The sequence below is a fragment of the Grus americana genome, chromosome 8 (assembly GCF_028858705.1).
Source record: "Grus americana isolate bGruAme1 chromosome 8, bGruAme1.mat, whole genome shotgun sequence".
Classification (NCBI taxonomy): Eukaryota; Metazoa; Chordata; class Aves; order Gruiformes; family Gruidae; genus Grus; species Grus americana.
The window spans coordinates 6,273,836-6,301,428 of NC_072859.1; the positions used below are offsets into that span (position 1 = coordinate 6,273,836).

At 57.7% G+C, this 27,593-nt stretch overlaps 1 protein-coding gene across 5 annotated transcripts; it reads left to right on the top strand.

The window, feature by feature from the left end:
- The first annotated feature begins 9,899 nt into the window (after positions 1–9,899).
- On the top strand, positions 9,900–27,448 carry FAM163A (family with sequence similarity 163 member A). 5 transcript variants are annotated; one of them, XR_008578055.1, is made up of 6 exons: positions 11,217–11,339; positions 22,707–22,803; positions 23,330–23,352; positions 23,872–23,986; positions 24,705–26,083; positions 27,065–27,448. XR_008578055.1 is itself a non-coding variant. In XM_054833710.1 (5 exons), exons 4-5 carry the CDS (start codon positions 23,894–23,896, stop codon positions 25,104–25,106), a joined length of 495 nt encoding a protein of 164 aa, XP_054689685.1. In that variant the 5' UTR covers positions 9,900–10,028; positions 22,707–22,803; positions 23,330–23,352; positions 23,872–23,893; the 3' UTR covers positions 25,107–27,448. The 5 variants fall into 5 exon arrangements, 4 of the variants coding, with proteins under 4 accessions (XP_054689685.1, XP_054689684.1, XP_054689687.1 ...); XM_054833710.1 differs by lacking the exon at positions 11,217–11,339 and adding an exon at positions 9,900–10,028 and having other exon boundaries at positions 24,705–27,448; XM_054833709.1 differs by having other exon boundaries at positions 24,705–27,448.
- The last annotated feature ends 145 nt before the right edge of the window (positions 27,449–27,593 follow it).

Consider the following 27,593-nt stretch of genomic DNA (forward strand, 5'->3'; position numbering starts at 1 on the left):
TTCTTTAATGTAATGGTTCAGGAGAACATGTAAGTGTCACACTGTGTTACGTGTTCTTTAGGAGAGGGAAACTGGCTACCTATCCCTCCCTCCATCAGTACACAAGCAGTTTTGACACTCTGGGGGGAGACGGTTTTGATTTTTAACACTGTGGATGCTCTGCTGTCCCCTTGCTGTTAGGAGAGGTGCTTGTATCCCAGCTCAGGCCTCAGTCCATGTTAAGTGCTGGTAACTTGCAGAAAAGAAACCTCCTTCCCCAAGAAACAGACACTCTGATTTGTTGATGAATTGGGATGCCACACATAAAAGCATTAGGAATCCCATGTTAAGGGTATCAGATGAGATCTATAAAGAATCCAGTGAGAGAAAGCATGAAGCTTGACGTTGGCCATGTTTATGTAGCTCCCTACCTGTGGCAAGAAATCCTCTTGGGCTTGGTTTTGTTAATGCAGAGAAAAGCTGTGAAAACAGAAGTGCCCTGGTTATGAATGCTGGCATTCAGCTGGTTTGCTGGTGCCTAGACTGTTCCTCAGGTGAACTTCAGGGGCTTCCAGGGTTGCTCTGTGCCCACCTGCAAACATGCCAGAGGTATGCTTTGCTGCAAATCACCAAGGAAAGCTCAAGATAGGGCTTAACGTTAATATTGGAATGGATAAAAGGCCAGCATAAGAAGTTTGTTGATTGGACTAGATGGTCTTTAAAGTTCTCTTCCAACCCAAACCATTCTATGATTCTATGATTATTTTAATTTCAGCATTTAGGGGTGATTTTGGATGTGAAAGGGCTTTAAAAAAAATGTAGAGAGAGAAGGAAAAATTGGGGCTTATTAGGAAATGACCACACAGAAGGCTAACGAAGGAGCTAGAAACAGAGAGGTGAGGAGCTATCGCTTGAGCAGGGGCTGTACAGCCCTGTGGGGAGGTTCAGGCTTCAGGCTGGGGGAGTTGTATCACTTGTGTTTGTCATCTAGCGTAGGGACCAGATAAAATGGAGCTGAGCTTGCTCGGAGCTGTCTGGGTGATGGAGTGTCTCCAACACCATCCTTTGTGCTGCAGAAGTCCCCTTTTGGTTTTGGGGAGGTGAGAATTGGATCTGGGGTGTGGCCAGGAGCCCCCCATGTCCACCCCAGGCTGCAGCAGGAGCCAGCCAGCGGGCTGGAGGAGCTGTCACCCTGTCCCTGCCACTGTTGGGTCACTGCTAGGTGGTGGCTAAGGTCAGCTCTTGGTGGCTTGGCTCCCTTCAGGCTAAAATCCCTCTTTTCTGGGGCCTGGGAGGGCAAAGGAGGTGAGGAGCTGAAGACACTGCTAGGTGGGCAGCTCCCTGCCTACCTGCTCCCTGCCTGGGGCACAGCGGGTCCCGCGGCTGCCTGGAGGTGTAACAGGGCTTTTGGGGATGGGTCCCACCACTGCTCGGTGTGCACTGTCCCAGGAAATTGGGGATGGGGAGGTGCTATTGGGGTCTGGAAGGGGGGAGCATGCACAGGAGGCAGGGTACAGGGCTTTGCTGTGATCCCGTGTACCTTTTCTGATGCTTAACTGGACAGTTTGGTTTTTTCCTATGAGTTTTTGCCATTCACCTATTGTCTGGAAGTGCTTGATTAGTTTTCCACATGCTTTCAATCAAGATAAAAGGTGTGCAAAGCAGTGAGTCTTAACCCTGAGCCAGGACCCCCCCCCAGCACCTGGGGGATGGAAAACCCACCTGGAGCTGCTCCCCTGCTCCAGGGTGACCTGGGCTGATCATCTCAGCTGTGCAGTGGCATCTCCCTTCCCAGAGCAGCTCAGGTCATGTTTCTCCTGCCCAGCAGGTCCTTGTTTGTACGCTTGTTTAAGGCAGTGGAAAAAGAGAGAGATACCTTGAGGACTGGAAAGTGATGCCACATTCGTGTCCCTGCTCCCGGGCGTTGCCACGCTGGTGCCAGGCAGTGGGGAAGGAGAGGTGGCTGTGCCAGGCATCGGGGTTAACCTGAGCGAGCTGTGAAGTTTGGAGGGCCCCAACCCCCCAGAGGTGTCTGATGAAAAGGAGGAAGATGTTCTGCCCTGTGACAGACCTGTCTCTGCAGGCATCGGGTCCCTGGACCCTCCCTGTCCTTGAGGAGCTGCTCCATGGGGCAGGGCCCCTCATCCTGGGGTGTGCATGTAAAGGGTCCCACTCCTCCGAAGCAGCTGGGAGAGAAGCCGCTTTCCTCTCCTTTGCCTCCAGTTTCCGCTTTCCCCACAGGGCAGGCGTGCTGCTGGCAGAGGTTATGGACTGGGAGTTCCCTGGCGGAGAGGACTGAAGTGTTTAGAGCAAATTAAAAATTGAAAGGCAGCGCAGCTCTGCAGCTCTCCCTAAAAGCCAGGGGTTAAGCAAAACACCAGCAAGGTGTGTGCTCTGGGGACTTGCTAATGGACTCGGGCGACGTGTGGGGTCTGGGGTCAGCGCTGCCAGGTGGATGGAGCCGAGGTGGGTGGCTGTCCTCCCCGCTGGGGTGATGGGAAATGGGTGCTGGTATTTCAGTGATGGAAACAGGGGGGTTCCCCTCGGCTGGGGCTGCGCACATGAGAGCGGAGCTGGACCTGGACTAGCTCAAGAAGGACCCTGGTGGCCCCGCCAGCAGCTGCTGGGTGTGGGTGGCTCTGGGAAGGGTGAGGAGTGATGCTCTGGGCAGGGATTTTGTTTCAGGTGGGAGGTTATGGAAGAGTTTCTCGTGGTGTCTGTGAGCAGCTGCCTGGCTGTGGCAGTAATCGGGTGCTTTGAGTTTTAAACAGGCTGTCAGGAAGCATTTGGCTGGCGGGGAGGAGGCTGGAAAATGAAAATGACAGCTCGCTTCAGGTGAACAAAGTGCTGCGGAGGCGGCCAAACGTCTCCCTCCCATGGCCGTGCCGGGCTCAGCAGGAGCCGAGGTCGGGGTACCCCAGCAGTGTGCTGGGCACACAGGGGGTCCCGGGCTGGCCCCTGCAGTGGCTGCTGTGGCCGTGCCTGGTGCTATCTCAGCATGGTTGAAATTGCCACAATCGATGCATCAGCCCATCCCCTCTCCACACCTCTGCACTTTTGGGTCAACCCATGCTTTGCAAAGTGGGGTTCAATTCAGCAAGTCATTTGGGCTTAAAAACCAAAATCGTGTGCTTCTGACCCCAAAAACCTTTCTCTCTATTTTTAGATGTTTTTTTCAGATGGAAATTGAATCTTTTTGTGGTTTAGGGAGGATAAAACTGCACTCAACCCTGCATCAGATTGTTTCACTTGACCCACAAGTAAATGCTTTTCTTTCCTCTGACCTGGAAGGATTTCTTTTTCTTTCCATTTGGCAAGAAAAAAGAAAAAGCCAATTCTCGGTACAGGTCACTGCTAAACAAGGTCTTAAGCTGGAGCTAGCTTTTCAACCCAAGCGCTGTGCCAAAACCCATCAGCTCTTCCCGCTGCTCCTGAGTGCACGCACTGGTCCCTGGAGTGGCTCCCTTTTTCTCGCCGTAAAAAGCCCCGCTTTCCCCTGCATTTCGCTGGGAGCAAACGGCTGCAGAGCTGGATTTTGGATGAGCAGAGACTGGAATGGTGCTTGTACCTTGCTGGCTTTTTGGAGGGTGACTTAGCATCCACCTCCAGGGTGTTTTGTGCAAGCTAGCCACTGTTGTCTCTGCAAAAGTCCATTTTGGTTGAGTTTGGGGGAGATGTTGCATTTTAGTGCTGAGGTATTCCTGTTCGTGGGAAGGAGGGTGAAGGAGGCGTGGGGCAGCAGTGCTGCTGGAGCATCCCTCGGGTGCAAAATGTGGCCAGCGCTGCCTTTTAGTTGAATCAGGACTGTGCTCCGGGGCGGACGGGGCTTGGTGCCAGCTGCGAGGGTCTGTGCGTACCCTGCACCACCCCATCCTGCAGAAATGGGGGCTCAAGGTATCCTCCTGAGGATCCACTTGCATCGGAGCGAAGTGCTCTCATCTCTGGCTCAGACCTGGCTGCTTGGGTGTTGTTTCCAGCATCAGTGGCACCGCTCCAAGCGCAGCACCCAAAGGAGAGGGAGAAGGGGGGGGTCCTTGCGGGTGCTGTGTGATGCCGTGAGCTCGCAGAGAGAAGGAGGGACGAGCAGCGCATGGCGTGGGCTGCTCTGCATCCGAAGTTTAGTACAAAAGTACCAATGCACAGAAACCAGGTGGAATCGGGGCTGTTGCTGGTGAAACCCTTCACCGGTGCTGCTGGGGGAGGGGTAGATTGGCTCCTTCCTATTGAGAATGGGTTGGCGGGGGGCAAAGGAGGAGGGCTCAGGGCAGGCAAGGTTTCCCCCAGCCCCTGCCACCCTCGCCCTGTGCGTGTGTGCGGGCTCCTCGTCCCCTCCCCGCTGCCAGGAGGTTTTGTTTCTGGTTCAGCTCTTCCAAGGCAGAAGCTGATTGCAGAGGGGTTGCGATCTCACTTGTGCTTTTAATCCCACTGCTGTCAAGCTCCATTAGGAGGTTTGGCATCATCTCGCTACCTCTGGGGCTGGACCGCCGCTCGCCCAGCCTGAAATGAGGACAAGCCTGGGCTACGCTGGAGTGGGCAGGGGCCGGGGAGGCAGGGATGCTTTTAGGGGACGTTGCTGCCCTCCCCAGAGCTTCCAGCCATTGGGGGGGGGGGGAGGCTGCAAGGAGCTGTGAGATCAGCTCATTTTGGTGGCCTGGTCGCTCTGGGAGCGGGGTGGAGTGGAGTTGGGGTGGCAGCAAGCACCATTCCCCAGGCATTGCGGGCGTTTGAAAACCTTTTGGCACTGCAGCCTCAGCCTGGGCTCTTCTTCACGCCAGGAACACGGCCGCATTTCGGTAACCCGCTCACGACCTCCCCCTGCTCCCGTCGCAGCACGTGTGGCTGTGTTCGCGCTGTGTGCAAGCCGGGCATCCCTCCCTGTGCTGCCGCATGTGGTTCCCAGCGCCTCAGCGGGAGGTAAAGCAGCCGGAGAAGGTGATTGCGGGAAGGGGAGCTAATGGGCCAGAAACTGGGGCTGAGCATCCTACCCAGCCGTGCAAAATAGGCTGCACGGCTCGGCAATGGGAGGGGAAGGTGCTGTCACTCATCCCCTCCACAGCCACCGACATCTCCTGAGCACCTCCTGGGATTTCCAGCACTCCAGGCACACGTGCTGCAGGGAGGCTGGGGGCTCCCCTAGGACCAGTCCAGCTCATCGTTGCTCTCCTGAGCTTGTTCACAGCAGTTTTGCAGCCCTTGTCTGCCCGAGGGCTTGCAGCTACCTGGGAAGGAGCTGACATATGATGAGAGCATGAAGAAGGGCAGGGAAGATGTGAATACAGAGAGCTGGAGCCCTAAAGGCACCCGGGGGCTGGCCGGGCGGTCATCAGGGTAATGTCTCAATTTCTCCTGATCTCTCTGCCAGCTATGCCCAAGGAGAGCAGAGCCGGGGTCGTCTGCCCACAGCCAGGAGCAGCCAGCACCAGGGTTTGGCAGGCTCTGCCGTGTTCATTATGGCCGGAGCGTGGCTTTGAAAGGCTTCTGTGCAGCCAGGGAGGCTGGGGAAGGGCTCTGCTGCAAAAAGAGAGAGGGGAGAAAACCTTCCAGGGGCTGCCACCGCAGCGGAGGTCTTCAGCTCTGCCCTGTGCTGGGGCTGAGGGGTGCTGGTCGGGGTCAGGTTAGCACCTCTGCACCCCCTGCCCCTCGCTGGTGGCTCCCGAGCTTTTCTCTGGCCAGCACGCGAGCCTGGCTTTGTCCCCGTGGGTTTGCCCCGTGTTGCCATGTCGCGTGGGCGGCCTGCAGCTGATCCCTGGGAGGATGCTCCGACCGAACCACAGAGCTTGCGTTACCATGAGCTTGGAGAAGTCGGCGTACACGCGGTAAGGTCACAGTTGGCTGGAAGGAGTTAATTTTCTGCTCTGTCTGTCCTTCCTTCCCACTCCCCTGCACATCATCCAAACTCCCCCTGGACCAACTGGCTGCTGTGGGCTTGTCCCCACGCCCAGCCTTGGCACCGCTTGGAGCTGTGTGAACCGCAAGTCCCGCAGGACGTGTTTTCCCTACGAACCCAACGCCGTGCCCGCGGCGATCGATGAGCTTCTGCCAAGCCAAGCAGAGGGCTGCGGCTTGGCAGGCGGAGAGACCCCCTCAGCCGATCGATGCACCGCGCTGCCCAAGGAAGTCCTCGGCATCACCTCCCTGCAGCCCCTCTCCCCTAACCGGGGGCTTTTCCGTGGCCACCGGAGCAAGGCAAAACCCCCCGAGGGCTTATTTTCCTTGCTGGAGAGCCCTGGGTTGCTCGTGCAGCACAGCATTTCCTTCCCAGCGCTGGGAAAAGCTGCTTGGCTGCATCAAATATTTAGGCTTCGTGTTCGTGGGAGGGTGGAGGGAAAGAGGCGGCTCGTGGCAGCGCTGCACCCACTCGCGATGGGGACTGCGGCGGCGCTTTCCCCGTGGGAGCCCCACGGGACCTCCACGTTGGCCAGGGAAAGTCCTGCCTCCCCATGGGCACTGGGCAAGAGGAGTGAAAAATCAGCAGGGTTGTTTTAATTTCTCCGAATTTTCCATGTGTGCTGCATCTCGGTGGCTGTGCACAGTTGGTGGTTTTGCCCCAAATCTTCCCCCTTTCTCCCCTTTTTACCCCAAACTTGCCCAGACCCCCTGCAAGGGAGCCACCCAGGGAGGATGAATCTGGAGGGATGTGTTTACCCAGCTCAGGGCAAACATCCCAATTTTGAGGCTGAACAGTCCAAAATACAACACGGGCTGTTTCCCCCCCATATCTTGACTAACTCAGCGTAAGGTAAGGAGCATCCACAGCCCCTGGCAGGGCTCAGGAGCACATGGATAAAGCTCCGCTTCGCACATTGGCCACTAAACAAGGGAAATAACTAAGACGGATGGTGAGCAGCCAATAGCTCCTTAACCGGGCACTTAAAAATCACAGCATGGGGCAAAAAAAAAAAAAAAAAATTCTCCCCTGACTTTTCCAAATGTGACTTTAAGTGGCTCATAAATCAGAACAAGCAGCCCTGGCCCGGAGCTGGGCTAGCCTCCTGTGCCAAAGTCAAAGTGGCTCTTGGGCAAAGCTCTTGCTCCCAGGCTGGTGCTTTGGGAACGCGCTGGGTTAATGCCGCGCTGCTGCCTAATGGCGGTGGGAAGCTGTAAACCCCCACCCAGGGAGGGGAGGGGGAACATTTGTTGCATCTCCGGATGTAAAATACACAAGGGCTGAGCTTTAATGACATTTGTCTTTGTCTCCTTCCCAAACAGCACAACTCTCGCCCCACGACGTTACCCGAGGCTCGTTCTACCTCTCCTCCTCCACCGCGGCGGGCAGCCCTGCGCGTCCCCGTGTGTGTCCTGTGCAGCGTGGGCAGCCCCGGTCCTTGCCGTCCAGGTTGGAGCTCCCAGGCGGTCCCATATGATGGAGTAGGATCCTTTTTTTTTGGGAACACAACCTCCCTTGACCAGCTCCCAGGGGAGGAAAAAAAACCCCATCTACCCCATTAAATGGGAGTGCAGGCACCGTGCTGGTCTCTTCTCCAGCCAACTGGGAGGGAGGTGTCTACGCGCTCCCCTAAACAGATCAGATCTGGGGAGATGTGACACTGGCGCGTGGGATGCGCGATCCCTGGGTTACTGGATGGGCGCATTCCCGGCCGCATCACTTGGGTAAGGGGGAGAGGTCGGGGCTGCTGGGCAGCTCCTGCTGAATGTTTCTTGTTCAATCGGTTGGGTTTGTTTTCCAGTGCTTGTGCAGGCAAAAGCAAATCCACCGAGGTGTATAATGACTAATCCACAGCTGGCGGGAATGTGCTGTGGAGGGGAAAGCTGTGCGTTAACTCTGCGCTCCCCAGGGAGCAGGCAGGCTTGGGAGGCTGCAGCGATGCGTTCCCAGGGCCGTGCTGGGAGGGAAGAAAGTGCTGTGAGGGCATCGCAGCATCCCACTGAGATGCTGTAACCAGCTCTGTGCGTGCTCCTACCCTCCCCCTAGAAAGACGGGAGGGCTGGAGGTTGCTCTGGCTGCCTCCCAAAGTCCTTTCCATGTGCTAATGCCCCCGTTTTCAGCCCGGCAGTCCCGCTGTCTGGAGCTCACAAGGCCACCAGATAGCTTCAAACCCGTGAGGAGCAGGCTGGACACTGGCAGGGACGGTATTTTGCACTGTCAGGCTTTTTCTGATTGATACAGCCGTCCCAGACGCACTAAAAATGAAAATAAAAGCACGCTCCAACATTGAGCAAAATAAATTCCCATGCCAGCAGCTGCGGGTTCAGCTCTGAGCATCCTCTGGCATCAGCGTTTTGGGCCAGTGGAAACGCTTGCCTGAACAGGAAGGAAATTATTGATGTGCTGAAGCGCGCGGGTGTAAGGTGTAATAACGCAAGGGCACCCGCAAGCGCCAGGCTTCTCCGCAGCACGGCCGAGCGTGTACACACGGATGTGGAAGTCTTGCAGGGTTCGCGTGTGCGGGTGTTGCTGGAGAAGGACCCAAGCGAGGATTCGCTGCGTTATTTAGCTGAACCATCATCCTAACAAATAAGGGAGTGAAGTATCGGTGTGCAGTACTGAAACTTGTGGGCTTAGGTTTCTACAAGAGAAGAAAAACAGAAGGGAATAAAAGTATTTTATGGTTTTGTTTTAAATCTAGTCAGTAAAATCCTTTTCAGTACCAGGAAGAAGGAACCTCATAAAACTCACACGAGCTTCCCGAGCTGAGATGAGTTTAGCTGCAATACTTATAAGCTTTAAAGTCAATCGTACACGTGGGTACTGCAATGTCTGAGGACTGCGGAGGGTGTGATTTCGGCAGGTTTATGATCCCCGTATTGCCAGGCTACCTGGGCGCCCGGGGCCTGAGCAGGCTGAGCTGTGCAGTTTATCAGCGGCGCTAAACCCAAGCGCTCCAAACGCACCAGTTTGGCTTCCCAAACCATGTGTTTTATTTAAAACCCCATCCAATGAAAAAAACCAACTTTGTGTTTAATTTTGTTCCCCACTGCGGAGCATCTGGCGCTCCCGTTTCCAAGCTTTTCCCAGCCACCACGAAGGTGGGAATCCCACTTTGTACGTTCTGTTTGGTCGTCTGTGCGCTGCTTTAAAACATAATAAAATGACGATAGGAAACATGGCTTGGGGGGGGGCGGAAATGAGACTGGCAGCGAAATTGCGTGAGCTGACAACCCTGCCTTGCCGGAGCGATGCTGTTTCGCGTTCGCTTTGTTGGGATCTTCTGCAGCTCCTGCCTGCTTCAGGCCGGGAGCCACGGTGGTGATGGAGGAGCTTGATCCTGATCTGGGCAATCTCAGCCCAGCGTTAGCCAAGTGACTCCTTAATCCCAAAGAAACTCTTTTCCACGTCCATCCATGGAAACAGCAACGTGTCAACATGTCAGTTCCTGAATTAGCTGTAATAATGCCTACCGTGGCCCTGGCAGCGCTTGCCGAGGGGAGAAGCCACTTCTCTGCATCCTGAGCTGTCATCACCTCCTCGCATCCTGCCCAGAGCAGCCCAGGAAATGACTTTCTCACTTCTGGCCTCCTCCTCCTCCTCCATGCTCGCCTGGATGTCTCTGATTCACATCCCTCTGGCAGCTCTGAAGTCCAGCTAAGGGAAAACGCCTCTCTCCTACCCTCTGCAGAAATACTTCGCGTGCTCATTTTTCTCACTCAATGCTTCTCTGTATTTACCAGTCCTCTGATGTGCCAGAGTCGGTAATGAGGATTATTATCGGCAGGGGAATAGGGAGGCTTCCCTCCCAGCCCGCGCTGTGTGTGGGTGTACGTGTGTGCCACGCAGCCCTTCGCCCGCAGCCGGCAAGCACTTAGATGCTGCGGCACGGAGGCTAAGTGCTGTGACAGGATCCACTTATCTCGCCTTTGCATTTCATAATTCATTCTGCCCTTTTGCTAAAGGCGCAAAGCCGTTTGCATCCAAACGAGTGTTTATCCCCTCCCGGCTCAGCTCTGCTGCTGGATCCTGGGGAGAAATCAGCGGGTCGGGCTCCTGGCACTGGCATCGAGCAGCTGCGAGGGCTGGACTGGGAAAACGGGGAGAGCAATCCGTGGCCAACGGGATGACCTGACTGACGGCCAAGGTGACGGAGGAGAAGGTGAGTGGTGTTTTCTCCCCAGCTTTAGAGCTTGCTCTACAAAGAGGAAAAGTATCGGTGGTGTCCCTGACTTAAATATGGGGAAACTGAGGCACAGCAGGGTTCAACTGACTTGCTGTAGCAGAGGTCTTGCATTAATCCCACCAAGCTGCACTGCCTCACAGTGGCTCTTGTGTCCCATAGAGATCAAAATCAAAGAGAAACAGGCAAACACATGTTCTCCTCGTACAGTAATCCTCGTGCTTGCAGCGGTCAGCTCGCGGTGCAAGGCATGAGATTCGATTATCTTTATTGGAGCTCGCAGAGGCGAGCAGCTCTCTGTTTCCAAAGGCGATGCCAGCTGCAAGCTGCACCTTCCCCAGATTTAAATTCTTGGTTTGGAGCCTCAAAGCTTCCCAGCAGCTGGAAACACCGGGGGCAACACCTTTCTGTGTGCATGGGTTTGTGGCTCCCCGGTGCCGGCATGTGCTTTGGGCACTGCAGCGATGGGCCGAGCTTCCGGCAGAGCAGGCAGTGCCCGTAGTGCTGCCGGCCTCGCGCTGGGAAGCCGATGTATGCTAAAGGTCGGCTCTGTTTTACAGAGAGGCATGGGGAAGGGGGTAACCTTGTTTGAAAAGTGGTGGGTAGGCTTGGAATGCTCCCCCACCCTGCCCCAGCTCATCCTTCTCGCAGCGGTGCGATGCGTTTTTTTTTTTCTCCCGGCTGTTTGTGGCACCAGATCCCTGCCTGTGCTGGCAGCCAGAAGGGTGTCATTACCTGGGATGTGGTGGGATGGATCAAGCCAGAGCTGGAGCCTCCAGACCCCTGGTGCGGGGCCGGGGTGGTGGTGGTAACACCGGGCACGCTGATGGAGCCGGGGGTGCTCAGGGAGGCCGTGGTGGTGGGTTTCGGGTGCCCATGGGTGCTGCTGGCTTGGGGATGTTTGCTAGTGCCCTGGGGTTACCCGGGCGTTTGGGAGCACTCGGGGGATGCTGCCAGTGTGTGCTCCCCCCGGGGAGCGCTGCAGGCACAGGGGTGTGGGCTGGGGGGAGGCCGAGCAGGCGCCCCGCTGCCCTCTCCCCGCGGGGCAGGCGTCCCGGGGGGCTGAGGGGGCCCTTGCCCGACGCCTCCAGCCTGGCTGCCCCGCGGAGGAGTTTCGGGGGGACAAACCCCTGCCCGCGCGTCCCTGCAGCAAACTCCGGGGGCGGTGCGGGGCCGGGGCCGGGGGCGGCGCTCGGGGGCGGCAGCTCCGGCCCCCGGGCAAACTCCTCCCCCGCTCGCCTCCACCCCCGCCGGCCGGACCCGCCTCGGCTCTCCCGCTCCTCCGCTCCGGTGATTATTCTTTTTCCTATTATTATTATTATTATTACCGCTGTTGTTATTATTATTACCCTCCTCCGGTCCTCCCCTTCCTCTCTCCCCGCCCGGCCCGCCCCGTGCCCCGCCAAGCCGCCGCGGTGCTGCCGGACCCGGCTCCGCTGCTGCCTGCGCCGCTGCCCGCTCCTGCCCGGCCCGGGCGCCCAGGTACGGCTCGGGCATCCCGCTGCCCGCTTCCCGGCGCCCTGCCCGTCCTCCCCCTTCCCCGGGCACCGCAGCTTTGCAGAAGGGTCGGGGTAAGGGAAAGGGGCTCGCTTGAATTTGGGGTTGCGGTGGGAAGGGGAGCCCGGGGGGGGGGGGAGGGCTGCGGGCAGGACAGGTTGGGATGTACGGGTGGGATGCTCCCAGCATCCCAGGGCTGCGCTGAGCCTCTGCACCGCGGCCTCATCCGGGCAAAACTCCGGGGTTGTGGTTCCCTGCAACATCTTGAGTTATTTTCTTAGGGTTACGTGCTCCAGCTTTGCGTTAGGCTGGGTTTTTTAAGGCACTGTTAACTCTTCTGGCTGCTCGGGTGGGTAGGACTGAGCTTGCCCGTCTCTAAACCGTACTTCTTCACAGCCGGGTGAAGTTTTGAAAGTCCGAAGCCCGGGGCTCAGCCTCTTGCTCCCTCGGTGGGAGCCCAAAGCCTTGCCATTCAGCAAGGGCATGACGGCCCGACAAATCCCCAACCTCGCTACCAAACCTCTCCGCGGAAATGGTAGCTGCCTTTGCTGAAGTGGAGGAAATCAAATCCTTTTGTTTATTCCGAAGGATCTCTGTTTTATCTCTCACCGTGCTGCGGTAATTAAAGGAGACCTGCGCTCGAGTTATTCGCCCGGCCTTTGTTTTCTCCTAAGGTTATGCTGGAGGATTTTATTCCCTCCAAAAGGGCATGTGGAAACATTTAGTGTTTTCAGCTGGATTTCGTTTGCGTGCTATTGATTGTCTCTCCAGCAGAGAGATTTTCTAAGGTGCGGTGGAATATTCCACCCCGATGGAGGCTTGTATTACCGGGGTTGGTTTTTTTCCCTCCCCCAGCCTTGCCCCTCACTCGTCCAAGTCACCAAGTTTCCCCGTGTTGCTGTTTTGGGACACTGGGTGTACTGGGGCTGCTGGTTGGCCTTCAGTGTCGTTCCCACAGGATCCGATGGGCTCTAACCTGGACTTTGCCAGGGAGGGGGGAGAAAAGGCTTTTCCTAGGAAGGGCTTTTTCACCTGTTGAGAAGCCAAGAGCGGAGAGCGGCAGTAGGACGCTGTTCCCGATATTGTGGTGAACATCGGATCAGCGAGTCCGATCCCGTTCCAGCGCCGTCTCCGCTGGGATGTGAGATCCTCTCCCGTCTCTGTCCAAAGCGCTGGATTTCAGCCCAACTGCAGGCCTGAGGAGAGCTGGCTCTGGAGCCCTGGTGAGGCGAGGCAGCCCGGCCCCGCTCGGCTCCAGCCCGAAAGATCCTTAACGGGCTGGAAATCGGGTGTGGAGGATTTTCCGCTCGGCAAACCTTCCCCACCGGAGAAGCACCGAGCATCCTCCAGCCATTTTGTGTGGGAGCATTTTGGGTGTGCGGACCGACGGGAGACCCAGGCAGCTACCCGTCTGCTGAGAAGTGTTAGGACGGGGCGTTCGGAGGAGCTCGGCTCCCGGCTGGAGCAGGATCACCGACCTTAGCCCCGGGCACGAACGGGAGCACAAGAGCTGCTCCCCTTTCTGGGGGTCTGCTTTGTGGCGATGCCTCAAACCCAGTAGCCCCCAGGGCAAGCGGCAAACAGAAATAAGGTCAGGCCGTGGTGTTCCCGTTGTTCCCTGCCCCGGCTGCCTCCCCCTTCTGCCCCTCCAGCCTCCATCCCTGTCCCCCCCCCACATCCCTCCTGGCATCTCTGCCCACCCGACCTTCCCGTCACTGCTTTCCCACCAGGATGAAATATTTATTGAGGCTCCGTTACCCTTGTTTTCTTGAAAGTGTGTTTCACACTTCATTTGCAGGAGACATTAAGAGACTTCACAGCGGGTTTTCCTTCTCGCTGGGCGCGTGTGTTGGTGTGTGCGTGACCATCCTGACCGGGCAGCATGGGCTGGGTGAGGTGGAGCATCTCGAGCGATGGATGTGTCTGTATCCCCACCATGTGTTAAATTAACTAGAAAAAAAAAAAGAATAGCTGGTCTGAAATCCAGAAAAGAGTTTAGCTCTGCAAAGCCGACTCATGTCTGGCGGCATTGCTGGGATGTGGTGGCTCAAAGGAAAGCGAGTGGTCCTGTAAAGCAACCGTGGGTGAGATTATCCCATGGCTTTATAGAAAAGTCACTCCTGGACCTGATCCTGGAGTGACTCTGCTTGGATTTACCCCAAACAGTGGGGTTGGGGTCGGGCACTGTGCCCCTGCGTCAGCCCAGAGCAACGTGCGGCTCTGGCTTTCCCTGGGTCCGCACAGCCCACGGGCTGCAGACCAGGATCCCGCCGGATGGGCCGTCCCGGAGGGGTGAATTGCCATCGGCTTGGAAAGCAGAGCTGCGGCTGGGGCCCGTGCCCATCCCGTGGGGTGGCTGTCCCCAAACGGGCTGTCCTCCCACGGCATGGGGTCGGGACCATCGTGGGTACCACAGGCGTCCGAATCGCGGAGCGGGGAGGGGAGCCCATGGCTTTCCTGTGCCTGCGTGGGACAGCTTTCCGAGGGGAGAAAGCGGGATGTCGGTAACAATGATCTGCTCCAGCTGTGCGGGTGGAGAAGGGCAGGACAAGCTTCCCTGCCCAGACCCGCTGGCAGGGGACGTGCTCACGTAACCCATCCCCGGTGGCAGGGTTTTACACCTGCCCGGCTCAGGACGAAGGGCAACACGAGGAGCCAGGCAGTGAAACCTTGGGAAGAAGATTTCCCTCTGCTAATTGAAGCGATTAGCAGGAGGGCTGAGCACTACCGCAAGCGGCAGGAGCGGATGGGGCCAGATCTCTGCCGGCTTCGGTGGAACGATGCCGGGGAGAGGCAGTGGTCACCGGCAGGGCTGTAACCCCGGGTGCCCAGTGTGCGTCCTGGGGATGGGCATCCCTGGGGGTCGGGGTGGCCGTAAGCCCCATCCCCATGGGTGACGTGGCTGTCGCTGGGTCTGCGTCCTGCCGGGAAGGACGAGTTATTTGGGCAAAGCCAGTTGGGGCACCCAAAAAAGCAGAGGAGGCAGACCCCAGAGCTCCTCATGGGTGGTGTCAGCAGCAAGGAGGTACCTAGACTGCAGGCAGTGGGGTTTTGGCTGGTTCCCCCCCAAGCTGGCTGGTTTTTAGCATGACCACCTTGTTCCCTCCTGCCCAGGATGCTCCCGAGATGAGAGGAGGAGCTCATCCCTTCCCTGTGCCGTGTCCGGCTCTCTGCCGAGGCGACCCGCTGCGGCTCCGGCACAAATCCCACCTTGCCGAGCTCCCTGCTCCTGGTACAGGGTCATTAAAAGCACAAGGGAGTTAAAAACACGCATGTCCTTAAGGCTAGGAGGTGGCCAAGCTTCTGAAATAGCTGCTGGCCTGAGGCTCTGGAGATGGGCAGCCAAGGGACAAGCAGCCGGTGGCGGCCGTCGCGTCGGGCAGATGGAGGCAAATGAAGAGAAAAACAGAGACTTTTCTGGGTTGGTTTTTTTGGATCCCGACCACGATGCCACGCTGCTCCAGAGCCGGCACCTGGCCCTGCTGTCTGGCCCCACCGAAAAGAGACAGTCTGTCTGCCTTGCGCTTTCGGGGAGGCTTTGAGAGCCCTCCTGACTGTAGTACTGCCGCACGTGGGAGGCTCCTCTCTCTGTATTGCTGCCTGAATGCAATTAGGCTTTAATGAGTCATTAAAATAAATCTCTGTTTCTACTCCAAGCAAACATGCCGGGGGGATGCTGACAGTCGGAGCAGCAGGTCTTGCATCATGCGGAGGAAGAGGCTGCGCTTCCCCGTGCCCTCCTCCTCCTCTGGGCCGGGCCACGGCGCCTTCCATCTCCCTTTCCCATGAAAAAAAGGACTTTTCCCAAGCACCAGGCAGGTTTGTGGCTACTTCAGGAGCAGGATTGAATTATAACCAGTCCTAGGCTTGGGGGTTTTTTTGGAGGAGCGGTGTTCTGAGGGTTATCTGCTCCCTGATGCCGAAGGGCACCTGCCCGGCTAGAAGTGGGCAGAGATACAAGCGGCGCTGGTTTGGGGCTCCTGGTGTGTTCGAGATGCTGATGGCCGTGGCCTTTTTAACCCACACCTGGATCTGGTGGGCAGCTGGGGGAGATCTCAGCTGGCCCCGCGGCCGGAGGGAGATGGATGTCAGGCGAGCACTGAAATACGAAAGGGGAAGCGCGGTGCATCGCTGACAGACATCCGTAGAGTTTTCCTGGCTGTAAACGGGGTTTTAAAAGAGCTCGCGAGCCGAGAGGGATGCTGCTGGCCCCTCTCCTCCTGGTCAGACACAAAGCTCCTCTTCCTTCACTCCACCCAACTGGTAAACGGTCCACTTACCCCTAATGACGTCTTTGCTAATTGAATCCCTCTGCGGTGGCTGTCTCGCTGGCACGCTTGCAGGCAGGCGGGAGGGCAGATGCTGGCAGGACACGGGGAGGGGGGGGGACATCCCCTGTGTGTCCCCGGGGAGCAGCATCCCTCAAAGACACAGTCGCCGTTTCAGCCACCCCACCGGCCCCGTAGCATTATCCAGGCTGAGGGAGGGCACGAGTTAAAACCAGGGGTTGAGCAGGAGAATTTATTTTATATTTTATTTTAGCAAAACAAATAAGTTTGGTGACGTTGAGGCACGACAGATCCACCCCCGCACGACTCAGGCGGCGTTGCCCAAGCGTGCCGTGCCGGGAGGGCTGAAGCTGGCAGGATTACAAAGGCTCCAGCCTCAGCCAGAGCTTTTCCCTCGGGCTTTGCTTTCGGGAGCAGAGCTTGCAGCTACACAGAAAGGTTTTGCACAAGTCATGTTTCATACGTCACGCCGCGAGGAACGGGGACGGGGCGGCGTGGGTAGGTCCGGGTGGAAATTGGGCAGAGGATTTTCCTGGGCGTGATGGAAACGAGGTGGAAAGGGCGAGATGGCACCAATGTCCAGGGCAGGGAGGGAGATAGCAAAGTGGTGCCTTGCAGGAGAAGCTGCCCTGGGGGTTGTTTCAAAGAAAGCCGGTGAGAAACTACCTTAATGGAAAAAATCTTTAGCAGGAAACTTGCTGCTGTGCTTGGTTAGATCTTGTTGGGGATGCTCTGGACTGTGTTGCACGATGTCTCTGCTGGGATTGAACTCCCTCTTCCAATTTGCACCTGGGATAAAGACGCGTTTGGTGTCCCTGCGTTTCCCGATGGGATTAGCCCTGCTGGAGAGCAGAGCGTGCACCTTCCTGCGGTGGAGCAGTGAGAAAATCGGGGAGAAGATCGTGTCTCCACAGTGTGTTTGCAGCCCCCAGGGTAGGGAGGGATCCAGCCGAGGTCTCCGTCCCCTCGCCCCGATGGGAAGAGCCCGCTGCTTTGAAAATAAGTGGGTGCCAAGGTGAAGGTTCGCCTTTGGAGCAATGAGGGTGCTGGAATAATACCCTCCTGGGGCTGGGAATGAGCAGCAGAGCATCCTCGAGGGGAGGCTGGCCCCGTCGCGCTGCCGGTCGTGTGATACCTGAACGGGTGCAATGAGCTCGTGCGAACTCCAAGGGTGACGTTGGGGTGGAAGCAAACAACCCTTCCCGCTCCTTTCCGTGCTCACAAGGATCCATGTCGCGTGCCGTGCAGCGTAAACACCCGGGCGCTGCTGTGGCAGGGGACTTGGGGACACCACGGGGTGTAAATCCATCCAGCCCAGCAGGATTGGGGAGGTGGCACCAGCAGGCACCAGTTCCCATTTTGATTGACAAGGTCTCAGCAGGAAAGCCCCCAAATTGTTTCTCTCCCGCTTCCTCCCTGACAGATTCACCAGAACCACAACAGGTACCTTTTTTTCAGACTAGTAATTGCATTTTTTAAGACTAGCAACTGTATTTTTTGCAGTGGGGAAGGGAAAAGTAACTGCGGTTTGGTGTTTGTGCTGCCCCACCTGAGTTTCTGCCCTCGCTCACCAGCTGCTTTCTGGGCTGGATGGAAAAATCACAATTATTTTGGGAGCCTGGAGCCCCCCGTGGTGCTGGCGTTGGAGCCCCTGGCCTCCTGCACCCCTGGACGTGCCCTTCAGGAGGCAGAGCCACTGGGATAACACGTCGCCTGCCCCTCCATCCCGAGACATGGCTTCCCGGTTTCCCTGCAGTTTCCCACCCCGGCTCCCCGTTACACCCGGCTCAGACCCTTCCGCATCGGCAGCCGTGAAGTCCACGCCGAGATCCTGTCTCTGGAGGGGACAAGCCAAGCTCCCATCACCCAAGTCCTTGCTCTCTGGTGCCATGTCCTCCAGGGCCAACACTCGCTTGGGATCCGCCGTACGGCAGGATCCATCCCGGGTTCCGGCTCTCCGCCAGCCGTGCGCATCGTCCCAAGCCTTTGGCGCTCCTGTGCGGTGAAATGCTCTGGCTTTTTGGCAAGGGTCGGTCTCACCTGGAGCACGTTCAGCATCCCGGCTCTCCACGGCCTCGCTCCGCTCCCGGCACAGGTGCTGCTGCCCCGGCTGCCCACTGCGAGGGGATATTTGGGCACTGGGAGGGACAGTGCCCACGGTGGGGATGCTGCCCAGGACCTGGCTGGCTCCGGAGAGCCCACAGGGATCCGACATGGGGGGTAATATCAAAAGCCCTTCTCTGCGTGACTTGGCTTGATGCCGCCAGTTTTGGTCCTGGTTATTTTGGGACCACGGCGGAGCGGCTCCGTGGCACGCGTGCCTGGGCTCGGCCACAGATTTTGCTGGGAGCGGCCCCGGGAGAGACCCCAGGCGCAGCGGCAGGAGATGAGCTGTGTGGGTCAGGCCGGGGATGTTTCCATCCCGCGTCTCGCCGTGGGCTGCCCACGTCTGACGCTGTCCCCGTGTCTGGGGCTGTCAGGGCCGCGCCTGCCCGCCGCGGCTACCGGGCTGGGATGGTCAGGAGCCGGCCGAGCAAACGCAGTGGGTAGGAGATGTGCGAGGGGATGAGAAGGGAGGTGTCGTTTTCCTGCCCTGGATTTTAAGCTGTCCTGTGATGAGGAGGGGCTGCAAAAGGGCTGTAGTTATATAGGAACTTGCCCGATCCAGGTATCGCCCCGGCCATGCCGTGGGCTTTGTGGTGTGTGTGCTCAGCAGGGACGGGATGGAGGGACGGTCCCTTCCGTGTCCCTCTGTCCCCTGCGCGTGGCTTCAGTTAATCCAGGCAGGCGAGACAGGATCTGAGTAGTCGCTTAAGGGGATAAAGGGTAGATGAGATGCCCAAGTAACGAGATACCGGTGTAATCCGCTCCTGAGAAGTCCCAGGCTCCAAAAGTCTGGGTCTCCGCGGGGTTACGGATGTGCCGAGGCTTCGCGTGCCTGGTGCTGCCGGAGATCAGAGGGACGCTCGGTCCCTACGTGGCTGTAAAGGCAATTGCTGCCAGCAGAGAAGGTCTCCTGGGCTCCTGCAGGGCAGGATGAGGCCCGGTGTGGGAGGGGGCGAACCTGCGTAGGCAAGAAGGTGGTTTTTGGCAGAGTTTGACGGCCAGGAGAGGGGATGTCCTGGGCTCGGTGGGTCGGGGATGTCCTGGGCTCGGTGGGTCAGGAACGCGGCATTCGCAGGAGGAGCGCAGCCCTTCGTGCCCACCCAGGAGCTGGGGTCAGGCTGGTGGCTTCCACCCTTGAAGTGGTTTGATTTTTGTTAATTGCAATTAATATCTTGCCTTGTCCGCAAAGCTTTCGCAAGAAAAGAGCTGGTTTCAACACCTGGTCGGTATTCCTTCTTTCCCATCCCTTGGCTGGGGAGGAGCGGGGAGCCGGTGCGGGCGGTGGAGGGAACGCAAGGGCAGGCTTGCGGCAAGGCACGGGATTGTCGGTTTTGATGACCGACTGCAAATCGCCGGAGCTTCAGCTGGGGGACGGCGTCACCCCTGCGACCTGGCTGTCCTTGCAGTGGCAAGGAGCAGGGCGTTGGCTGACGTCGCCCTTGCAAAAGTGCTGGGCCAAACCCCGCACGGCTCGAGGCACCGAAGGGGTCGTCGCGGCACGAAGAAGCCTCGCGTACGAAACGAGTCACACAAAACACCCGGGGTGTTACTGCCGCAGGAGGGAGCGGGGTTGCTCCGGTCACCCAGTTTCACGGGTGATTTTTATGACTTAAAGATGCTTTTTCCTTAATATATTTATTATCGGAGTATCAAAAGTCAGAAGGGACTGGCCCCGGCCCGGCCCCCCCCAAAAATGATGGGGGTTAAGCAAGCTTCCGTGCAAGGGTAAATCAAAGGGACAACTTGCGACTCCGCCAAACGTCAGTGTTCGCAGGGGATGGGCAGCAGGTTCAGCTCCCTGGCAACCTCCGTGGATCCCTTAATTAAAAGTTTAAAGGCTTCAAAGTGACCCAGTAGTTTGGGATGTGGGCAAGAAGCCTGGGAGCGACTGTTGGGGCTGCTGGGGGCTGTCGGCTGGGTGCAGCCCCCCGCATCCTCTTGTACCCCGCGTTGCCATCGCTTGTCGAGTGAAATTTCATTTGGGCTCGGCTCTTTTTGGGGAGGGTGCCTCCTCGTTTCTGCTCGCCCACGACTTGGCTTGTCCTCTTGCAGGGCAGAGTTATCCAACGTGCAATGAGTTTGCAGGGTCTCAGCCCTCCCCGTGCACCCACCCCGCTGCGAGCGGAGTTGGGTGCCGCTCGCATCCCCCTCCCCTCACCGAGGTTTGCAACCGTGTGTTAACCCACCCGAATCCCACCAGGCTGAGCCCGCGCGGGGCAGGACGCAGCCACCCGGGAGCTGCCCTGTTGTTTGCTGCCGTAATCTGTTTTGCAAAGGCAGCCCCTGATGCTGCCTTTTTCCAATTAGGCCTGGGGAGATGATTCTGGTAAGGCAGCGGCTGGGCTAATCTACCAGGCAGACATTTCATTGAATTAGCCCATGAGCTGCAGAGCAAAACCGGGAGAGCAGAGCCCGGGCTGGGGCAGGACTCGCCGGTGAGGCTTGGCACGATGCTCGTGGCTAATAGCCGGTGCTCTGCCCGAACCTAAAACCTGCTCCCGCGTCTCCTGTTAGCATTCGACCCTTGGTGGATGGCGGGGGGAGCTCAGGGCGGGTGGGACAGGACGGGAGATTCTCAGCTGGGCTGAGAGTGCTGGCGGCTGGCAAAAACCTCACCGTTGACTTGCAAACCGTGCAAATCTGCTGTGGACGTCATTGAAGGAGAATAAATTTAGAAGCCTGCGATGGCGCTCGTTCCCAGAGTCACTTTTCAGGCCGTAACTTTGCGCTGCGAGGCAACATCAATTAAAGAAAATGTATCTCTGCAGCAAGCGGTTTTGCACGCCTGCCCGGAGGAGTTCGATACGGCCGGGGACCCTCCCTCTGCCCGCTCCCGTCCCCTCCGGAGACAGCGTGCCACCGCTGCCTAGCATCTCGAATTGCTTCCCAAAAGGCAGCGAGGGGCGGGGAGGGTCATGCAGCCCCACTCATATAAATCCTGATTTTATTCAGCAACGGTTTGTGGGCCAGAGGGTCCCCGCGCCCACCCGCGGGCCGTAGCCCCCTCCCCTGAGCCGCTCAGGCGCAGGTGAGCGGCGAGCGCCAAGGCATCCGCTCAGCGTGGGATGTTTAAATATTTAAGCGACTCTCAACTCCCTTTTTAAGGCAGAAGGAGAAATGGGACTGCGCCCCCGGGGAGTTCGGCTTGTGCATCCCCCTGCGATGCCTCTGCATCCCGTCCCGCTGCGGGGCGAGGCTCACAGCGCAGCCTGAAGCTTTTAGGGCACCCCTAAAAACGTACGGCGTTTTGTCGGGATGGGGCGGTGGGGCTGTGCGGTGCCCGAGCCTGGGGAAAACCGAGCCCAAAATGCCCCTTTCCCGGCAGGCTGGGATGTGCTTGCGGGGAGCGGATGGAAAATGGAGGTGGGCTGATGAGGGAAAGCAGCACTTCTCTTAGTGTTTTAATTTTTGCCTTTGTTTTGTTTTGTTTTAACATTCTCTATTTTAATAAGCAGGAGCCTGGCTCCTGAGAAGGGCTGGTGAAACACTGATCCCGGCAACCCCAGAAACGGGAATGCCGGAGATGGGGCACGTGGAAGCCCGGCCGTCCTCGAGGCAGCGCCTGTCGGACGTGCGGCTCTCGGAGGTGACCAAAGGGTCCCCAGGGCCGGTCCCTCCCCGCCCGGGGTTGTTCTCTGAGGCCGCCCGCTCGCTCCAAACCTCGGGCTAATTGGATGCGGCTCTCCGAGCTCTAAATCAAATCACAGCTCCCCTGAAATGAAGTTTTCTGGATGCGAACGGCCGCCTGCATCATCCATCACTGCCCGGCTCACGGCACGTCCCTCTCGGGGGGTCATCGAAGGTCGACGTTTGCCTTTTCCAGCCACCGCCATCAGCTTTTCCCCGTTAAGGATGCCACCCAGGGAGGTGATAACTCCATGGAAGGCCTCCCCCTGTGTCCCCCCTCCCCGCCATCCCTGGTTGTGTTTCGAGGTGCAGATTGGTAACAGGGCGCAGGAGCCGGAGGTGTCGGGGTCTATTATTAGCTCCGCGTCGGGTCCCCTGATGGATGGAGATATTAGCTGGGTTATGGACCTATTGATTTCTGAGGGTTTTGGTTTTTTTTTTCCTTTGTTTCGTGTGTGAGAGCGGCTCGAGGAGGAAATCCAATGCGTGCCCACCTTTTGGCTTTGTACAGGAACTTTCCGAGAGCTGAAAATCAATTTGCAGTAGGCAAGATCCTGCAAATCACTGCAGCGGAGTGAGGAGGGTGGGGGATTTTTGGGGGGAGGGGGGGTGTTCCCCGCGGTGCCCGCCAGCACACGCAGCAGCGAGGGGCCGGGGCAGAGTTGGGTAGGTCTCATCTGGAAGCTGCCACCTCCCTCCGTCAATTAGGGCCGCGTGGCGAGCGGGTAATTAGATCTCCTCGGCTGCAACTGGCTGGCACTTGGGCCCTATCAATTAGCCTTGCTCTGGCCGAGGCACTGAGGGACGCGGGGGGCCGGTAATGAAATGCGGTTGCGCCGGGCATCGCCGGAGGGTGGGGGGTGATGGGGGCGATGGGTGCACCCGCTTCTTGGGTGCAAGTGTCTCGCTTTTGCTGAAATTGCAGGTTTCGGGTGCAGGATGGTCCTTTCCTGGCAGTTTGGGTTTACCCACCTTTGCAGCACCCGCGTTTCCTGGCCATCTCCCTAAAAAAGCAATTTATTTAGCCCCACCACGGGGACAGAGGTGGCATCAGCGGGGATGGGGACACTGGGCAGCCCCCTTGGGCAGGGGGGACGAGCTGACAGTGGTGGCTTTATCTCCTTGTCCTCTCTCCCAGGGCTGCCGGCGTATCCCCGTGGCCATGCAGCGCTGCCTGTACTGGCCGGCCGCCCCGGGGCCGGCGTGACCGTGACGCCCTGCCTGTCCTTTTCCGGGTAGGTGCCCGTGGGGTGGCGGGGGGACGCTGGGGTTCGCCTGCCCCGGAGGGGATGGAGGGGAGAGCCCCTTTCCCAGCGGCACGTAAAACATTGTCCGCTTGCGAGGTGATGCATCCGCCTCCTCCGTAATTAATTTTAAAGAGGAAAAGGCCAAGTGCTGAGTAAGCCAGACCTTCGCCCTGCGAAGCTGCGTGAATCACGAGCTGCTGGTAGCACAGCCTTGTCCTGCCGAGTATTTCTCCGAGCTTGGGAAATGTCTCCTTTCCCTGCTTGAAACTAAAGGAAATAATAAAAGAACAACAACAACAACAACAACATCATCACCCGCAGGACCCAAAATGCTTTTTGCACCACGGAGGCTCCCGGGGGCGCGGGCACGTGCTGAGTCCCATCCCAGAGGGATGCAGGACGTGAAGCAGGGCTCACCGCAGGTCCCAAATCAAGGCAAATTCTCGGGAAGCGGGGAAATGTGCGGGGGGGGTGCTGGCAGGCCACGGCTAACCTCTCCCTCTGCTCCTTCCAGGTCCAACGCCTCCGTCACTGAACGTAAGTAGCCCCCGGCTCCCGTGGCACGGGGATGGTGGTGGGGGCTGCTTGGCTCATGCCAAGCCCACGTTAGACCCGTCGGTGCCCGGCAGGCAGCCGGGGTGCGGTTTTTGGGCTCAGAATGCCAGAGTTGCGGAGTTCAGAGGCTCCTCTTTGGCTTTTGCCGGTGGAAACCCAGGTTTGCTTCTGCGTTTTGAAGCAGAAGCTGTATTTTCCGCCGGGAGGGTGGAAATCAGCCCTTTTGGCTCAGCAAGGGGTGGGGGCTCTGTGGGTGGACCGGGGGGTTGTTTCCTAAAGCCCCCAAGGCAGCGATGGGACGTGCTGCTGCATCTCAGGCGTCCCCTCACTAAGAGGAGAGTGATACTGGGTGTTAGTTTCCCAGCTGGGGGGAAGAGGAATGGGGATGCGATATTTTGGGATGCCTCATGGGCATCACGTCTGCGATGCGATGGCAAAGCCATCGGGGAGGTGAGGTTCGTGTTCCAGGGTGACGCGCGTCCCTCTGTCCCTGCCTTTCAGAGTTTGATGGAGAATCGGTCGGATGACAGCGGGAACCGTTGTTATCACCGGGGGAATCCTAGCAACGGTGATCCTACTGTGCATCATTGCCGTGCTCTGCTACTGTAGGCTACAGGTGAGCGCCGTGGCCATCCCCCGCCTTACCAGGAACCCCAGCAGCGTCGCTGCTCCTCGGGCCAAACTGCTGCTGCAGGAGGGGTCTCGGGGGGGGTGGAGGGGGGGTCGTCTTGCCCGCGACGGGCAGGGAGTTGAAACCCCCTTTTCCCCCGGGTGCTGCAGAGTTACATCCTTCCCTCCTCCCGGTGCGGGAGGACTCCCCTAAGGTTTTGAGGATCTGCAGTGCTTGCTAATTTGGGTGTAGGCTTGGCTGGGTTTGCAAGACCAGATGGAGATTTTTAGTTGGGTTTTTTTCTTCCCCCCCCGCTCCCGTAAATTAAACAAGGAGGCTTTCAACAACAGCTAGCTACAACCTCCTGCTCTTTAAAAGTTAATGTGAAGTCTGTGCCATGCAGCAGCGCCTGTGTGATGAAAAGCACAGCGGTTACTTGGAGGAGTTTCCAGCTGGCACGGTAAAATACCTTCCCCTCGCAATCCTCGCTGGGAGGGGAGAGGACAAGTTCCCTGGCAGCTGCCTCCTGCTGCACGCTCAGGTCCTGGCCAGGTTTCCTACGGATTCTGCTGCCTTGCAGGACCCGGGTAGTGATGGAGCGGAGCAGCGAGAGGCCGGCGGAGGGTTTCTTGGGGAGCGAGGATGTGGCAGCACTGGCTGTGAAGCCGAATCTGCCCGCAAGCTGCTCGCCCCTGCTCATGTAATGCCCTTCCCTTTCGCGCAGTACTACTGCTGCAAGAAAGATGACTCCGATGAGGAAGAGGAGGAGGAGGAGGAGGAAGAGGAAGAGCCCAACCTTCCCACGCACTCGCACCTCGGCACGTGCAACGCCTGCAACTCCCGCATGGTGGACGGCCTGGGCAGCCCCGCGCCCCCCCTCAGCGAGCTCAACCAGCACGGGGCTCACAACTACTGCCCGACCTGCTCCCCCTACGGCTCCCCCTTTTACATCCGGACTGCCGACATGGTGCACAACGGGGGCGAGAGGGTCACCTACACCCCCGCGTGCTACAAGGAGATGGGGCCGCCCATCAACATGGCCACCCTGCAAAGCTACCCGGTGAGCCGCCACGGCCTCCTCCGCGAGAGCTTCCCGAACCCGCGGGCTATCAGCACGGAGGTGTAGTAGTCACCGTTGCCACTAGCACAGGGTGCCCCCAGCCGGTGCCCGCTTGTCTTTGTGGGAGGGGGGGTTCCCGCAGAGAGGACCCCACAAGCCCAGTCCGAGACCAGCACGGTCCTCCTGCTGAACCGCCCGGCACGGTTAAGCTTTACGGCTGAGAAGACGAGAGAGACCTCGAAGGGCGACGTTAAACCGGCCACCTCCGAACCCATCATAAGTGTCATTATTATTCTACTCTATCTCCTGAAGGGACTTGTCTAACGAGGGCTATGTACAGTACAACCTAATTTAATTACCCCAGGCTCCCCTGACTCCCCGAGTGAGGACTCTAGTGTCCCCACGCAGCCACCCAAGGCGATGCCCGCCACCTCCGGCACACGGAGCGATGCGCGACCGGCCGCCGCCTCCGGCAAATCCTGCCGCTGAGCTGGGAATGGCAGCGCTCCTCAGCGATGGGAAAGCAAAGAAGGGAAAATCCAGATCATCCTGCTCCCCTCGTACTGCGTTAGTTGCCGCTAGCAGTTAGCTTTTGTGTTCGAGTGTAAGATAGGACACCGTCTCCCACCCGCTTCGGTCTTTGCACGTGCTGAAGAAGTTCAAGATGTGAATTTCGATCACCGCCGGGGGAGGCAAAGTTGCTCGCAGAACCGCTCACCCACACAAACGGGCACAGGCTGATCCTTCTGCGGCCGAAGCCCCCACCTCTTCTACTCTTCACAAGCTTTCTTGGAGCGGTTTTAACTTGGACCCATAAAACCGGCAAGATTTTACTTACGGGAAGAATTGCATCTCTAAGTAACTGCGGTTTTGGTGACCTTCAGTGTTCGCTGCCCTACTCAGCCCACCCTGACAACTCCGGACAGCCAGAGGAAGGTTGGCTTTAGGATGGCTTTTGCTTTTGACAGCCACAGCAGAGACCACTGGGTCACATCTCCTCCTTCGTAGGAACCATGACCTCCCCGTGGGAGAGCGATGTTCAGGTGATTGGGGTGTGCCCCCCCCCAATTTTGGCTTTTGGAAGCAGAGGGTGCAAGACCCGAACCAGGGTTCACCGGCTCCGCGGCTGGTAATGACAGCCAGTGACTCTGCCTTTCTGCAAAAATGATTGTGGGAAAGTTCCTTCTTCCTCCATAAATCAAATTAGGTGAAAAATTACTGAAAGGACATCTCCGTCATTCACAGGCACTTCCATAGCAACCGGTGCAGGACCGCTCAGCTGAGCACTTCCCATTCACAGCAGGGAGGAGGGGACCCGGACAGCCGCGATCCCCGCAGCCGTGCGGACGCTGTTGGAGGCAACAGCAGAGAACACTTGCCGTGCCTTTGCAATATAGAGTACAACCACTCAGAAATGGGAGTGGGTTGTTGGGTTTTTTTTCACCACCACAATTTAGAAAATTTGGACTTAACCTCCCCGTTCACGCACCGAAAAAGTGGGTCTCAGCACGGAGATGCACGCTTACATGCGCCTCGAATGTCTCCGTTATCAGGCAAAACGCTAATTTACACTTTGGACCTGCTCATGCCTTGGCACCTCTGCTCAAACTAACCGAAGAAAAGGAGCCAGCTGAACGCCAAATGTGGTGATGGTCCTTGTAACCAAACACCTCGCCCTAGCTCACATTTTACACAGCCTTCTGAGCAAACGTTATGCACCATCTCCTGCGCCTCTGGCCCAGAAAGACATCGCGTTTCCATTATCCTGAGACTCAGACTAGCTGCATCTCTTTTTAGAGTCTCCTTCCATTCTCCAAATAGTGATAGCAGGTTTTAAATGTCCTCTCGCATTAAGGGTACACAGGAGGGAAGATGAAAGTTAGCAGCAGCAAAGCTCTCCAGATCCCACTGGCCAATAGTCCGTAGCTCCTACTGCTTCCCATCCAGCCAGTACTCCTCCCTGAAAATATAATCTGCGACTCTTTTTCTTGGCTAACTCAGTAAATCCTGTCCTTTCCCACTAGAGCATCCGCTCCTGGCATCCAACTCTACCTCTTGGCACGCAGCAAGGCTTCCCACCGCAATGGCAGCACGTGCCAGGCCATGACCTCCGGAGGGTGGGAATAACACAGGGGGCTTTTGCTTCTGTGGGTCACCGTTCTGGTGAAAAGGAAGGCAACCGCATCGTCATCTTCATCACATGCAAAGTAAGCGTGACCTGTTGCCTGCTAACAAGGTGCCAAGGCTGGCGAGGCAGTTCCAGAGTAGCTGGATGGCCAAGAGGAGGGTTATCCTCAAGGCCAGCGCAACACCCTGCGTCTGGCACGGCTACAGAGAAGCGGGTGTGAAAGGGCTGGAAACACGGGAGACACAACGGTGGGTTAGAAGGTTTGGGGGACGGAGGAGGAACAGGATGGGCTAGGGGCAGGGATCCCAGATTTTTTCCACTTCAGATTCCTCCTGTTATTCTCTGTCTTTGTTGCTCAGCTATGGGTCCAAATTTAATGTCAGAAATAAATGAGGACTTTGAAATACAAAACAGGAGTGGTTTCT

Excerpts from the sequence above, each read along its gene's own strand:
- FAM163A (XM_054833710.1), top strand. The coding sequence starts at position 23,894 with ATGACAGCGGGAACCGTTGTTATCACCGGGGGAATCCTAGCAACGGTG. Across the intron at positions 23,987-24,704 it reads TCTGCTACTGTAGGCTACAG|TACTACTGCTGCAAGAAAGA; the intron begins GTGAGCGCCGTG and ends CCTTTCGCGCAG.